This window comes from Callithrix jacchus, chromosome 19 (assembly GCF_049354715.1).
Source record: "Callithrix jacchus isolate 240 chromosome 19, calJac240_pri, whole genome shotgun sequence".
NCBI classification, from domain to species: Eukaryota; Metazoa; Chordata; class Mammalia; order Primates; family Cebidae; genus Callithrix; species Callithrix jacchus.
The window spans coordinates 13,114,783-13,131,965 of NC_133520.1; the positions used below are offsets into that span (position 1 = coordinate 13,114,783).

At 37.2% G+C, this 17,183-nt stretch overlaps 1 protein-coding gene across 1 annotated transcript in view; it reads left to right on the forward strand.

The window, feature by feature from the left end:
* The window catches only part of USH2A (usherin), an 815,757-nt gene that overhangs the window by 354,269 nt on the left and 444,305 nt on the right, over positions 1 to 17,183 (forward strand). The window contains exons 28-30 of the mRNA XM_002760516.6: positions 133 to 336; positions 464 to 544; positions 3,136 to 3,327. Of these exons, the coding sequence (XP_002760562.4) occupies positions 133 to 336; positions 464 to 544; positions 3,136 to 3,327 (477 nt within the window). The remainder of the gene's footprint in view (positions 1 to 132; positions 337 to 463; positions 545 to 3,135; positions 3,328 to 17,183) is intronic.

Consider the following 17,183-nt stretch of genomic DNA (forward strand, 5'->3'; position numbering starts at 1 on the left):
AAGACTTGAAAGTCTAGCAATTGTATCTAACCCCCCGCCCTTCCTCAAATTGTAGTACTGCAGAGGACAAAAATGATTGGTAATTAATGACTCAAGCCCTTTATGTAATACTAATCCCTTACTATTTGCTAGGTTTCGGTGGTTGCATGAAGGATGTTAAATTTACACGGAGCGCTGTCGTTAACTTGGCATCTGTGTCCAGCGGTGCTGTCAGAGTCAATCTGGATGGATGCCTATCAACTGACAGTGCTGTTAACTGCAGGGGAAATGACTCCATCCTGGTTTACCAGGGAAAAGAGCAGAGTGTTTATGAGGGTGGTCTCCAGCCTTTTACAGGTAATGTGGAGGTCCTCTAAATTAAATGCTACATGTCTCCTATTTATCCCCCTTTCCCTCCCTGCCAGCCTCCCATTAGTCTATATGAGTATTATTTTAATCTTGCTGCTGCTTCTTTCCATTTAAGAATACCTGTATCGGGTGACAGCCTCGCATGAAGGAGGTTCAGTATATAGTGATTGGAGTCGAGGACGTACAACAGGAGCAGGTACTTACCTTCAGATGCATATGTGCACACACACATGCATGTTTTGTGCATGTAAACAAAAGGAAGGACTGTTACCCTAAAGTGGTAATATTTTTGTAGTCTTCTGACAGAGCATGCCTTGGTTTGAAAATACATCTGTCAATGGCTAAAATGCTTAGTAGGTAAGTGCTTTTGATTTGTCAAGGATTCACTAAATATTTGCTCAGGCTTGATCCTTTCCTCTTAGGATGCAGAAGAAAGGAATGTTTAGGTTGTCTTAAGGATGTAATAGTCCCACCTACCTAATATGTCTAAGGATAGGTAACCTTTACAGATGGTGTAGATCCCAAGAAACTGAGGTCAGAGATTAGGATTATCCTTGGATGGGGTGGCACCCTCTGGACTTTCTTGTAGAAAGCACATTTGAAACCTGCAACTGGTTGGAATAAGGTGTGTCTATGACATGTTTGCAGATGTTTGCCCAGTTGTTGACTATTAGAATCTTAGAATAACTCTCCCAAGAGAGAAATTGCTGATGGGTTTAATATTTTTTGAGTTGGAAGAGAACCAATGAGGCGACAGTGTACATTAGACCTGATTTCAGACAACTGACTTGTTTTGTACTCTGGCCACGAAATCTTTTCCCATAGTACCACCACAGGAAGGCATTCAGCACAAAGAGTTTTGTGAATCAATAGCATTCTACCATTTTGGGTCAAATATTTGTCAGAAAACTGAACACATCTCTAAATGATTGCCACTTACATCTCTGTAAGAAAGTTTCTTCAGCAAGTAACAATTTGTCTAAAGATGCATTTCACCAAGATATTCTCTTATACTTAATCAACAGTGGGTTACTATCCCAGGCATCCTTTGAGGAATCTTCTTAATCTAAAATACAAGTAAATACTGAGATTAGCAACTAAGAGTAATTTTCAAGACTCTCTACCTACATATTTTCCAGAAGAGGACAACTTGACACTTTTTCAGGATGATTTAAATTATCACCTATTTATAGGCAAGACAGTGATCTGAATGATCTCTTAAAATCTTTTTGAACTTCAGAGCTAAGAGAAAGCTCCAATAAAAAATATTCACTTGTTACTGACATGTTCTCTGCTCCTATTTCATACCCTTCTACTTTATTAACAAATATATTATGAAACCTGTTTTGCATATAATTCAGCAACATTAATAGGTGTCTGGAAAGCACATTGCTTACTTAGCTTAATAGTCCCCATTTTGAGTACTACTGAGAAAGTACACAAATAGAGCTCTGAATTTATAGCGATGATATGACCACAGTTCTATGCCATAAATTCATACGTACAATCTGACCACAACACTAAGCAGCTACATGCTCCCAAGGGTTGGAGAATAATTGCACTATTTAATTATTTTTTAGTCAGTTTTGCTCTGTCCCTTATGAGAAGACCATCTGTTAGACAGTACTGTACTCTGCCCTGTACCAGATTTCAGAACAAATAAGATCAACTTCATTCCCATTGTCCCTTTTTTTGCAACTCGATCATGTGGCCTGTGTGTTTTCTATAGGTGCCCGTGGTGGTTTAACTGCCCAGAGAGTGGTTCTCCCCCTCGGTGCTTCCTCTTATCCTTTATGTTCACTCTGTTTCCCTTAAAGCTGTCCTATTTTATTGGGCTGAACAGTAAGGTCGGAGAGGAGGAGATTTGATGTGGAAAAACCAAAGTGATCCTCCATCGACAGGGCTCTGGAGTCCATGAGCAGCCAGAGCAGGTCTCTCATCCATCATCCTGCCACAGAGTTCCTTGGGCTCTTTCTTTGTGTCCCCAGTGCACTCAGCTGTGATGAAGTTTTTACTGATCAGAACTGTAGAAATATCTAATAAATAGTTAAAGGTTATAGATTTTTAAAATTAGGGGGCTCCTCTTGTAACTAAGGTTTTGCAGTTCTTTTAATCGTTCCCATTTTGTGTTATTATTTTGAGATATTCTCCAGAACAAGACTTTGAAAATGACTTTGTAGAATCTCAAGGGCACCAGCTCCTTTATCCCACCCCTCCTCCCCCAAAAACTGCAATTAAGAATATATTCCATATATCATATCTTGTAGAACTTTGCTTTTTAGAAATTAATTTGAAAAACAATTGAATTTGGAAAATGGGTCCAGGCACTCAAGTACAACACAATCACATTTGTGATTTTTCTTTTTTGGTTAATACATCGAAGATATAAAAGTGTCAAACCACTATGTATAATAACAGTCTAATTATCCTGCTTCAAAGGGGGTACATCATTATATTGCTTGAACTTGTTATCTGCCTACTATCCACCTCCTTCTTTATGAGTGATGTTTAAACATGTCTGGTACATTAAATGTTTTTGGAAAACCTGGACTAGACTTGAAAGAATGTTATGTCGATGGAGTTTTGATGGTTTTGAAATATCGCTTAAACTGAATGGCTCAAGATGTGCAGTCATATTAAATCAATGCTGAAAAGTTACAACTCTAATAAATTGTATTTATGCTAATGGTTGAGTCTGATTTACTGCGGCCATTAAAAGTGAAGAATAGGAGCGATAGTCTTCTCAGAACTGCCATTTTCTCTATTTTCTCTTTTATTCCCTCACAGCTCCACAAAGTGTGCCAACTCCCTCAAGAGTCCACAGCTTAAATGGATACAGCATTGAGGTGACCTGGGATGAACCTGTTGTCAGAGGTGTAATTGAGAAGTACATTCTGAAAGCCTACAGTGAGGACAACACCCGTCCACCCCACATGCCCTCTGCCACTGCTGAATTTGTCAATACAAGCACCCTCACAGGTAAAGGCAATTCTTTAATGAAGTAGATCTTATTAACTTCCTTTTTGTTTAGATTTTACATAAAAATATTCTGCAAACTTCTTTAGGAAAATGTATTAAATATACATGTATTTTGTCTGATTAAAAACAACAACCATCTAATATAGTGGGAGCCTGTATCTACCTATGATAAAAAGGATAATTCTGCAATGTGCATGGCCTCTCATGGATAATCTTCATTCTAAGGTTGATATTCAACCTGTTCCCCAAAGATTACATCACAGGGGACTATAGCCCTTTAACACCGTATAGACCTCTTTTGGAAATCCTGTGTATAAATTCTTACTTCACCAAGCAAAAATTTACTCTTTGGGACTAGCCCCAGTTCACACCACTATTACGTATTGTAAAATTGCTGATTAAACCTAATTATCTCAAGGTGGAAGAGTCTTAGAGCCCCAGTTAGTTGGACTGGCAAATCAGTGAATCGATTTCTCACAGTGTGGTGTGCCATGCAGAATGATTATAATGAAATATACTCATACACACCGTTAACACATCTTACACTCAAATTTGTGCATGTGTAGTAAGAGCATTTTTCAGCTTCATGAAATGTTAAAGCACATTTAAAGGGAGAGTTGAATTTAAGCCTTTGATAAAAAGAAAGTAAATGTGTCAAATTCGATAGAAAAGAACATTTTCCTCTATCAAAAAATCTTACAATGTGAACAGTCAGAATGGATGTTGGAAAAGCCTTAAATATTTTCTCAAAATTCTGTTGGTCAATTTCCTCGAGTCTTTACCTTCTTCTTTAGACTCCTTGAAATGCACAGCCCAAATATACTACCAACTTTTAGCAAAAGAAAAACAGATTCACACCCTTCACTTCTTTCCTATTTTTCCACCTTATAAAAACCCAACCTGATTAAGCCCACAGCTTGCCTTTCACAGTTTGCACATGGCAGCTACAAGGGCTAGAAAATATCAAGATGTTTATTTCTAAAAATGCTCAATTCCACTTTCAAATGAGTACTCAGTAATGACACCAGTCCTACCGTATTTACAGAATAAGCTCCTTCCCCCATTCTCCTAATTAAATATTTTATATGTTTCCAAACTATACCCATGTTATCTCCCTTTCTCAACCTACCCAGCTAACAGTGTTCTATTTTGGATTAAATTAGACACCAGAGAAAAAACAATCTATTGTGTAGGATTTCTGTTACTTTCTTACTACCAAATGTACATATTAATTGCATTTATCTGGCTGATGGAGTTGTTATTAGGGGTTCAATGTGTGAACGCATGCTCAAACACTTAAAACCATTTTGACATATAAGAGGTGTGTGCTATGCTATCTTTTTATTTTCATAATTATTTTTTATTTTCACGCTTTTTATTCCTTTCTGTTTTACGAAGCTTCTCTTACCTATCAAAAATAGAAATCTTCACAAATCCTCTGGACCCTGATTCTTCCTGTTGTTTCAGAGATGTTACTGATAGCTTATCTTCCTGTCACTTATATTTTTAACGCCTCTCTCTGCTACAAAAGAGTATGGCCCAAGGACCAGCATTACTAGGTTCACTTGAGAAATTACTAATGCACATTCTCCTGCCTACCCCACACACACGAAATCAGACAGTCTGTAGTGTGGCTCAGTAGTCTTTGTTTTAATAAGCTCCCAGCTACATCTGATGCATGCCAGAGTTTGAAAACCACTGTTGGGTGGATTCTTCCTAGGGTCATTCAAGTTTTATCTCCACTGTTAAAAACCAACACACTGGGCTGGGCACGGTGGCTCATGCCTGTAATTTCAGCACTTTGGGAGGTCAAGGTGGGTGGATCCCGAGGTCAAGAGATTGATTCCATCCTGGTCAACATGGTGAAACCTCGTCTGTACTAAAAATATAAAAAATTAGCTGGTCATGGTGGCACGTGCCTGTAATCCCAGCTACTCAGAAGGCTGAGGCAGGAGAATTGCCTGAACCCAGGAGGCAGAGGTTGCAGTGAGCCGAGATCGCACCATTGCACTCCAGCCTGGGTAACAAGAGCGAAACTCTGTCTCAAAACACAAAAAAAAACAAAAACCAACACACTAACCCAAACCAATCACAAAAATCTTCTTTCTGTCTTAACTTCCAGCTACGGCTCCCACTCTCCTTTTGGCTGTCGTCTGGCATCAAGTATCTATGTACATTTTGTCTTCACTTTATCTGGCTTCTGCTCATTACATTTGTGAAGAGCACCAAAACTGCCATGTTTACATAGGCAAAAAACACTTTCCACTCCTTGTCTTCACCACTCTTCAGCATTCCACACAGTAACTCTCTCATCATTTCTTGAAATATTTCCTCACTTCTGTGACTCTTCTGCTTACCTACTGGTTCTCCAGAGAACCTGTTCTCACTGTCCTTTGCTCACTTTTTCTTCTAAAGTGTGACGACATATTGGAGAGTCTCGGGACTTAGAACTGGGTCCTCTTATCTCTTTCTCTCATTTTTTCTGGCTTGCTCCAGAAATTTTATTTATTCTCATAAAGTCAAAAACCTGGAAGCTGCTGCTGCTGTGGACTCCTAAATGCTCATCCCACCTAGACATCCAAATGTCTACATGGAATAGGCATTTGGACACAGTGTTATTTCCAACTGGATGTCTCTCACCTACACTTACCAAACCTGAACTCTTGCTTCTTCTGTATTCTCATGCTTAGTAGATACCTCCAGCCACCCAGTTAATCAAGTTTGAGAGTTACTCTGGGCTTTCTACCCCCTTCACACTTCATATCCATAGTTGTCATTCTATTTCCCAAAATATGTGTTAAATTCATCCATTTCTTCTCTTATCTACTGGCCAGCCCAAAACCACTACCATCTTTTGCCTGGACAACTTACCTGGATAACTGTAATACTTATTCTCATCTTTTTTGTAGCATTTTTTTTTCTCCCTGGCCATGAATCTGTTCTACAGATCATCCAACATCATGTACCTCTCCTCAAAAATCTTTCCTTTTTTTAATTATTATACTTTGAGTTCTGGGATACATATGCAGAATGTGCAGGTTTGTTATATAAGTATACACATGCCATGGTGGTTTGCCGCACCCATCAACCCGTCATCTACATTAGATATTTGTCCTAATGTTATCCCACCGCTAGCCCCCCACCCCCGACAGGCCCTGGTGTGTGATGTTCCCCTCCCTATATGTGTTCTCATTGTTCAGCTCCCACTTATGAGTGAGAACATGTGGTGTTTGGTTTTGTGTTCCCGTGTTAGTTTGCTGAGAATGATGGTTTCCAGCTTCCTCCATGTCCCCGCACTGTCTCTTGTGTAATCACATTTTGTCTCGGTGTCCCCCTACTTCCTGGATTTCCAACAATTACTTTTGTGATTAATACAATTTAAATAAATTTGTATGTAAATCCTTACAAGAATTCCTAACAATGATGATAGAACAAACCCCCAGAAATGGAACAACTGCATCAAAGGCTCTTCAGACATTGTATAGTCTTGAACTTTGAAGCCAGACATTGCTATACATCTCTGCTATATACCTTCCCTGTGACTTAGATAAGTTCCACATCCTTCTGGATCTGTAAGTCTTAAGCTATGAAATGAAAGAGTAATATTTACCTCAGAAGAATATTAAACATATTAAGTGATGGGATATCCTAGCACTAACCCATTTTAGCTGTGTAACTCGGACAATTCAATAAATCTCTGTGTGCTTCAGATTCCTTGGAGATAACTAAGAATGAGATACAACTACCTGCCTCCCAGGGCAGCTGTGGGGATTAAATGAATTCATATATATGTAAAGCACACAGCACAGTGCTTGACATGTGGAATGCACTCTATCAATGTTACCTATAGGGTATCTGTAAAGTGTGTAACACTATGCTTAATGTATGGTAATTTCTCAAGAAAAGGATAGAGATTTTTATACTGCCCAAAAGGCTGTACAAATTATGCCTTCACCAGCAAGCAGAATGCAAGATGGTGCATTTCATTTTATCTAGCCAATGCCAAGTTTTACAGATTAAAAAAAAAACTTTGCACATTTTAAAGGCAAAATGTGTCAGAATATTGTTTTAATTTGTATTTATGTGATTACTAGAGAGATTAATTTTTAAATGTTTATTAGCCATTTCTGCTTCTTTTGTGATGTGTCTAAGCAGGTCTATTGTTTTTTGGTTTATTTTTATTTATTTTATTTTATTTTATTTTTTTGAGACAGGGTCTCACTCTGTTACCCAGGCTGGAGTGCAGTGGTGCAATCTCGGGTCACTGCAAACTCTGCCTCCCAAGTTCAAGAGATTTTCCTTCCTCAGCCTTCTAAGTAGCTAGGATTTCAGGTGTGCCAGGCTAATTTTTGTATTTTTAGTAGAGATAGGGTTTCACCATGTTGGCCAGTCTGGTATGGAACGCCTGACCTGAGGTGATCCACCTGTCTTGGCCTCCTAAAATGCTGGGATTACAGGCATGAGCCACTGCACCCAGCCACATTGTTAATACTTCTATTGAATCATACATATTTTCTCATTAAAGTTTTTCCCTGCACGTGAAGAATAATATACATATTTGTCTTATCTGATGCAACTCCCCCAGTTTTGTCATTTTTTTAAAAAGTTTGATTTGCATTTTTATGTACAGATTTTTAAAAATATTTTATGTAGTTAATATAATGTCCTTAAAATGTTGAATAGTCTATGGGTGATTTTTAAAAAAAACGTATATTCCCCACTTAGGGTTGATTATTACCTGTTTATGTTAGATATGTTAATCATGTGTTAATCAATATGTTAATATTGATACTATAATGCATATTCCTCAAAATAGTGATTCTAAGGTTAGAATAAGAGCAAATCAGAAACAGAGAGCAGAAAGGCTTTTCAAATTAAACCAGCCTCTCCCAAGATTCTGAAGGATACCTTCTTGAAGGAGAGATCCCACAGATTATAAACCAACATAGTATAGTACAGGATGCTACTGAAAGGCATGTCATACATGGGAGTGATGTATAGGGAGAAGAAAATCAGAGAACCACTGAGCAATTGTTATTTATTTTTATATATCGAATTTGTCAAAAACTAAGGAAAGAGTTAACTTTGTTAACTAAGACTGAAGTTTTGTCAATTTCTGAGATATTTTTTATTTGTATTTTTAAAATTTTTATTACTTTTACAATTACAATGTTTTAACCTTCAAAGTCTCATTACTTTAGGTACAGTCATGCAGTGGTAAAGGATGGATATGTTCTGAGAAATGTGTCATTAGGAGATTTCATTACCTTGCAAACATTGTTTAGTGTACTCACATAAACCTAGAGGGCACAGCCTACAACACACCTAGGCTAGGTGCTGTAGCCTATTGTTCCTGGGCTGCAAATCTACACAGCATGTTACTTTATTGAATAATGTAGGGAACTGTAACTCAATGGTATTTGTGTATCTAAACAGATAAAAAATCAGTAAAGGTATAGTAAAGGCACCCATTGTAATCTTATGGGACCACTATCCCATATGTTGCCTGTTGTTGACTAAAACTTTATGTAGCCCACGACTGCATGGCAACAACTTGGAAAGTCCCTTCATTCAACATTGTTTTCTTTTAAGTTTGATGAGAAAAGAAAAACGAAAAAAAAATTCCCAGCAAGGGCCATTGTCCGTGTGGAATTTGTACATTTTCCCCATGTCTTTGTGGGTTTTCTCTGGGTATTCCAGTTTCCTCCCACATCCCAAAGCTGTGCCCCTTACATGAATTGGCCTGTCTACATGGCTCCAGATTGAGTGAGTGGCGGTGTGTGTGAGTGCGCCCTGTGATGGAACAGCCTGTCCAGGGATGGTTCCTACCTTGAACCCTGAGCTGCCGGGATGGGCTCCAGCCACTGGAATAAGCAGATTGGAATAAATGAATGAATAAATAGAAATCACTGTAAAGCAAACATTCATAAAGTCTATGATAATCATACAGATGCATGAAATAAACAATGCAGTACCACAGGGCTCAGCAAGCTGCCTTGTCTATGATTGCTGAGGTTTGAACTCTGTGCTGGTAGGAGGTGCTCCTTACCATGTTCACTTGGCAAGCATTTATTGCTTGTTTTGCACTGTTATGACCACTGTTACTCACTGATTCACCAATTTTGAGTACATCATTTTCCCGTTTTGATTAATCTTTTGTAAATGGATGTATAGGTCACATTCATTTCAATGTTTAATATTAGTAGTCTATAGAAGTTTTGTGATGCTTTGTGACCAGAAATATGCCATAAATTCTTTTTTTACATCAATTAGCCTATGGGAAAATTGGGTTTGCTGTACATCATTTCATTCAGAAGTTACAGTTTAAAGAAAATACTGATGACGTTAAGTGAGGACTTCTATATATCTCTGTAGTTTTAGTTTTATCTTTCACTTGAAATTCTCTATATTTAAATAGGGGAGTTATTCATATATTTTTAAGTAGTTGATATAATTGCTCTTCTTTCTGCCATCATGGTTTATGCTTTCCAGTTTTATTATTTCTTGTTTTTTAGTGCTTTTTTTTTTACCCCACTACATTTCTTGCTAGTGTAGACTATGAATCTTTTGATTTTTGTTCCTTCAAGGAATTTGCTGCTCTCAATGCTAAAGTGACTTGTCAAGGATATATGTAGGAGGTAATCTTGAAGACTAAGAAGAACTGCAGTGTTGCCAGGTGGACTTTTCATTGTGCAGACTCGGGATAATGAGGGAAGAATGTGAATAGAGAGTCACCAAAGCCATGTTGGATAATTATCAGTCAGAGGCTTTCACAGTAAGCAAAAGGAATACTAGGAGGTGAGATGGAAGGAGTTGAGGAAGCAGAGAGCCAGCAAGTCGGATTTGGTGGAGATGTTAGTGGTGTAGAGATTGTTTTATGGCAGCTGCTTTGCCAGTTGGTTGAGAAACCAAAGTACCAAAAGAGAGAAAATAGGTGAAGCCTGTATAAGCAGTTTTGCTATTGATCTTGAAAAAAATCCTCGTTTAGCATTTCTGAGGTGACTTCTGTTGAGATTTTAATATTTAAGTTAATTTTTGTTGTTAGGGTCATATTTAAATAAAATAATTTTGACACTGAATATACAAGGAAATTTAGCTTTATTGGTTAGTATGGGCTATTTACCGATTGAGTTTAAAAAATGTTATCAGAAAATGTGCTCGTTTCTTTTTATTAATTTTTTTTTAGTTGTATGATAAGCGCTTTTATTCTTCATATTTGGGTCTTTCTTCAGCTTGGAAAATTTGCCGTTGTGTTTATGATCATTAATTTTGGTGAGAATAGCGGTTTTCAATATTGTATATTTCTTCCCAAATTGTCTTCCTCATGTTAGTAGTTCAGAATACAGCTTGTAGCGTCAAATCAATCTAAGTTCAAATTCCACCTATGGCACTTTTTAGCCGTGTGACCTCAGGCAAATTTAAAAGCATATCCTTACATTGGAGTTTCCTCCTTCATAAACTGGGGATGAAAACCTTATTTATGTTATGGAACTGCTATAAAGATTAAAATGAATTATGTAAATATTTGGCTCAGAAACAGGCATGTAGTGAGTGTTCATTCAATGGATTAATAGTTGTCTTTGTAATCTCTGTATTACAGTTTCTGAATTCGGGGTGATTGTCCCGTAATTGTTTTCTTTCAATTTTCTGATTTTTGCACTATTGATTCTGCTTTTTGAAACTTCCAAGATGATTTTTAATCTTTCTAGTTCAGTCACTGATATGATCTGCGTTTTTCCTCATCTAGCTTGCTTTGATTTCTTTTGATTTTCTCAACTGTCGTCTCCATCTCTGTTGTTTACTGCTTACCTTCTGTCTCTTATTTAGTGGATTCAAGTTCCTTTAGATCTTATAAATGGCATGCAACTCATGATTTTTAAATTTTACAGGTTTCTTGAATTAAATATTCCCCAGAATATGACAGTCTTCTGTAATCTGAGGGCTATATTCTCATCCTTCTTTCAAGTTACAGTTTTTCCATTAGCTAAATGTTCTCCCCCAAACTCAACTCCCTAGTTCAGTTGCCTCATCTCTAAAATAATCTTCTGACTGGGTGTTTGCATGGGAAAATTAAATTGTTTTCAAATCATCTTACTAAGCAGCTAGTTGCTGTTCATAAAATCCTTTCGCTAAGATGATGACAGGGTCAGTGGGGTAAATTTGGATTAGCTTCACAGTCACCCTACAGTTTCAGCTTCTTTCTTCCAAGTGTTTGGTAGAATAGGAATGCTAAGAGCTTGCCGGCATTTGCTTCCAGTTTAAGATTGGGTTTGCCCAGGAGTTTCCTTCTAACAGTCCATTGTCTTTGCCTGGTATCCTTTGTTCATTTCACTGGGATTCTTACAAGACGATACTTCACAACTATAGGTGTATACTGAGTCACCTGGGAAGCTTTAAAAAATATACTGATGCCTGTGTGCCCACCTGAAAAGAGTCTGATTCGATTGACCTGTAATATGACCTGGGCATTTGTATTTTTAAAGGATCTCAGGTAATTCTGTTGTACAGCCAGCACTGGGAAACTCTATTTAAAGAAGGAGTTTGTCACCAGTGATCACATTTAAATCTATCCAGAAATTCTTGTAACTTTCATTTCTCTATTTAAACTCCAAAATGTTTAGTAGGGAAAAAAATAAATGCATACAAAAAAATAATAAGGTGTTAAAAGTAAATAGAAAACATTAGCAAAAGAATATCATAGGATGACAGAAATTAAGTGTGATAATTATTGGGAAGTGGGATTTTATGCTCAGAAAAAAGCAGGAGGGAAAAGCCAAGAAAATTATTAAAAATGAATATCAACTTTGAGAACTGAAGAAATAGAATAGTGAAAAGGAATATTTACCATTCATGAATTTGGCTACCAGAGGATTAAATAAGATAAATCCCAGTTGCAATGGAGAGTCCAAGGGTTAACAGCCCTACTCAGGAGCAAATGGGCCCCTTTGGGCCACAGGGTCTAGATACTGTGCCCTCCCAAGGCCAAGGTTCAGAGCAAGGGGTTCTTGAAGGTTCATTTCCTCAGCCGGAGCCTCAGGGTAGAAAGCCCTTCAGTTATCACTCCTATGTATCTTTAGATTTGTTGAAAGGGCTCCAATTAACTCTGGGTAGCTTTTGCTGATTTCCCTGCAGCCCTGTTAACATGCAAAGCTGCAGCCCAGAGAGACAGGGCTGGCGTTTTCCCTCGAACTGAGGACTGCTCAGAAACTGGCTTCACAATTTGATTTGAAATTATTTCAAGAATGAATGGATTCAAGACTTTGCACATATACGAACTATTTTTTCTGCAAGGTGTTTAAACATATAAACATAATTATCAGCATAATTACTACAGCACCTGGCATCGAGTGCTACAGATATAACTGGTATACAGAAAATATTTTCTCAATTTCATTGTTGCATTACATTGAGCTAAAGTCTAGGGACTATATTCCTTCCTCTGGTAAAATAACAAATAGTAGTAATAAATATTATTTATTATTTGCAATAGTTTGGAAAATGAATCAATAAGAACAATCTTCCAGATGACCCAAATAAATCTATATTTACGTAAAAAATTAAAAGCCATTTTAATTATAATACGAATAATAATATACTTTGGCCACTAAAATTGTTTCAGTCTTTACATACAATGGATATTAATTTTTTTATCTGAATAATGTGGATTTCATACTGAAGATCTGTCTCTAATTTTTGCCTCTTTTCCATGGCTGCTAGTAATAATTAGTAACCCAATTCTACTGGTCATAAGGTGATTCTCAGATTACATATAAAATGTAAATTTAGGGACCACTCACATGCTTCTGTTATATGGGCTAGGATTTAGCAATTTGCATTTTACCTAGTGCTCCAGTTGGTTCTTTTGGAAGGTTTATGAACCACATATTGAAAGGCACTAGCATAGAGGAATGGTCAGGTTAGAAGGAAATACTTTCACCTGCTAGGCTTGCAACTGTCTCTGCTTTATTCCCACTTCTTGTTCTAACTGTGTTAGCTTTGCTGCCAGAAAAATGCCAAGGCAAATGAAGAAAGAAAGATCGTATCAGTAGGGTCCCTGAATGTCAAGTGCACTGCTTCTGGTAGTTCCCAATAGAGAGGAAGTAAGAATTGGGGATCTTGGTAACATGGATTCTGATTCACTAGATCTAGGAACGTGGTGTTAGATTCTGAATTTCCAACCAGCCCCCTCCCACTCTGTAATGCCCAATGTAGAAATGCAAGGAGCTCTCTATTTATGTGGGAAATGGAAAACAGCAACAACAAAAAAATAAAATATAGTGAAACCTGGTTCTCAATTACAGGATGCCCGATAGGTTCATGCAAAAGTGAGAATAGTATAATTCAATGTATGAATTATAATTGTAATGTCTTGGTAGAGCCTTACCTGCATGCATTTAAGTTACAAACATTCGACTACATGTTTTGGAAATGGGTTAGGGATGGAGAAGAAAGCAAAAAAGCAAAAATCAAACCAAACAAAAACGTGTAAAAATAATGTCATAGGCAAAGGATGCTATCCAGTATTAAAACTGTCAATATCTGTTTGCTGGAGAGAATGTTTGAGGGTTTTAGAATTTTAGGGTTTCCCAATCATTGACAAAGAAGTGATACTCATTGTTTTGGTGTCTACAAAAAGAATGAAGACTTGAAAGCTCCGAAGAATCATTGATTTCTGAAGAGTTAGAGGCATACATGAAACCAAATGTACTGGACTTTATGGGCCATATAAGGAGTTGTCAAGGGAACTTTAAATCATGTTATATTTCATGCCTGACTTTGTGACTTAAACTCAGCTAAACAGAGTATCATCAATAAGATCAAATTAAATTAAAATGATACTCTGTATATGTATGTATATGTGTGTATATGTACATTCATACATACATAAATATGCTCTCTATATCTTATATATACATGTATGTGTGCTACATATGTATATGCATATGTCATGTATGTACATATATAATGTATTATATATACATATATATAAAATACTTACCTGAGAAGTCTGCAGAGAAATGACTGTAATTCAATGCCATGATTTTTTTTCTATTCAACTGAAAGTTCTTATTCCACAGTTGCTAAAAATGCCTATGGTACTCTCTATGCATCCATGTTATTTCTTCAATAGACAATAAGATCCTGGAGGACAAGTTTTATGTATTATATTTATTTTAAGCGTTGTTCACTACCTTGCTCAGGGTAGGTGATTAATGTACTTATCTTAAAAGAAAGAACGAAGGAATGTTTAAATTCACAAATTTAGCTTTCTGCTACTAATCCCATAGTTAACCTAATGTTAATATTGTTTCATGCTGAGTTGGACTGAGTTTTGAGCTACTGTTCTTTACTTAAGCATCCTGAGTCTTTTATCAATAGTTCTTTAATTTTATAAAAGAATATACTGAGCTATCACAACCTGAATGTATATTTGGAACTTAATACACATTTCCCAATAGAAAAAAATATGTTAGTAGGGTAATAGAATGTAAAGATTAATGCCAAAACTTAGACCTCAGAATAAATCCCAGCCACTATATATTTGAAATGAAAAATAATGGAAGCCAATACTGCTGCAAGGCTGATAATATACAGAGCAGAAAATATCCATTTATTTAAAAACGTGATCTACCATGTTCTACACTAGTGCTAGGTCCTATTTTTGTAATATGATTTTTATAACACTAAAGTATAACCCAAGTACTCTCTGAAGTATAAGATTATGTAGATAATGAAAGTTTTATGGGGGAAAATGTAGTAGAGAGGGTTTATCATTTTTAATTCATTTCACTTGAGAAACTGAGAACCTGAAATATTAGTGATTAAGTTTTCCTCTCCATGGTAACAGGTGACCACAGTAAGTCAATGCAGAGGTGGGATGTTCACAATGCGAGACCCACACACTTTATCTTTTGGCTGTGCCATCCTTACGGACAAGGCTTCTACCTCATAGTTCAAGATCACTGCCTGAGCTCCTGCCATCCATTCTGATTTTCATCCAGCAGGAAGGAATAATGGTCAAAGAATACTCACATTCACTTTAAAGACATATGTTGGAAGTTGCTCCTCTACCTCTAGTTATCCTGCATGCTCGGAACTTAGTCATGGCTGTACCTAGCTTCAGGGAATGTTGAAAAATGCCATCCTTATTCCAAGTGACCATTTGCCCAGCTGAAAAGTATTTTTACTTTACTGATGAAAAGGAGTATAATATATAATAAGGGACAAGGAGTGGTCTTTGCCACAATAGGCAAACATCAAAAGTAAACAAAAAGGAATTCTTTTTGATGGTGGTATTAAAGATAAAAGCCAGTTTTTATAGTAGACCATAAATCAGTATTCCAGTATTTGTAGTTTATTACAATTCCTTCCTTCCTTCCCTTTCTTTCTTTCTCTCTCTTTCTCGCTCTCTTTTCTTTCTTTCTTTCTTTTTTTTTTTTTAATTTTTTATTGGATTTTAGGTTTTGGGGTACATGAGCACAGCATGCAAGACAGTTGCATAGGTACACACATGGCAGTGTGCTTTGCTTCCCTTCTCCCCTTCCCCCACATTTGGCATTTCTCCCCAGGCTATCCCTCCCCACCTCCCCCTCCCACTGGCCCTCCCCTTTTCCCCCCAATAGACCCCAGTGTTTAGTACTCCCCTTTCTGTGTCCATGTGTTCTCATTTTTCATCACCTGCCTATGAGTGAGAATATGCGGTGTTTCGTTTTCTGTTCTTGTGTCAGTTTGCTGAGGATGATGTTCTCCAGATTCATCCATGTCCCTACAAACGACACGAACTCATCATTTCTGATTGCTGCATAATATTCCATGGTGTATATGTGCCACATTTTTCCAATGCAGTCTATTATCAATGGGCATTTGGGTTGATTCCAGGTCTTTGCTATTGTAAACAGTGCTGCAATGAACATTCATGTGCATGTGTCCTTATAGTAGAACAATTTATACTCTTTTGGATATATACCCAGTAATGGGATTGCTGGGTCAAATGGAATTTCTATTTCTAAGGCCTTGAGGAATCGCCACACTGTCTTCCACAATTGTTGAACTAATTTACACTCCCACCAACAGTGTAAAAGTGTTCCTTTTTCTCCACATCCTCTTCAGCATCTGTTGTCTTCAGATTTTTTAATGATCGCCATTCTAACTGGCGTGAGATGGTATCTCAATGTGGTTTTGATTTGCATCTCTCTGATGACCAGTGACGATGAGCATTTTTTCATATGATTGTTGGCCTCATATATGTCTTCTTTTGTAAAGTGTCTGTTCATATCCTTTGCCCACTTTTGAATGGGCTTTTGTTTGTTTTTTTTTTTCCTGTAAATCCGTTTGAGTTCTTTGTAAATTCTGGATATCAGCCTTTTGTCAGATGGGTAAACTGCAAAAATTTTTTCCCATTCTGTTGGTTGCCGATTCACTCTAGTGACTGTTTCTTTTGCCGTGCAGAAGCTGTGGAGTTTCATTAGGTCCCATTTGTCTATTTTGGCTTTTGTTGCCAATGCTTTTGCTGTTTTATTCATGAAGTCCTTGCCTACTCCTATGTCCTGGATAGTTTTGCCTAGATTACCTTCTAGGGTTTTTATCATGCCAGGTCTTATGTTTAAGTCTTTAATCCATCTGGAATTAATTTTAGTGTAAGGTGTCAGGAAGGGGTCCAGTTTCTGCTTTCTGCACATGACTAGCCAGTTTTCCCAACACCATTTGTTAAACAGGGAATCCTTTCCCCATTGCTTGTTTTTGTCAGGTTTATTAAAGATTATATAGTTATAGATATGTTCTGTTGCCTCCGGTGCCTCTGTTTTGTTCCATTGGTCTATATCTCTGTTTTGGTACCAGTACCATGCTGTTTTGAT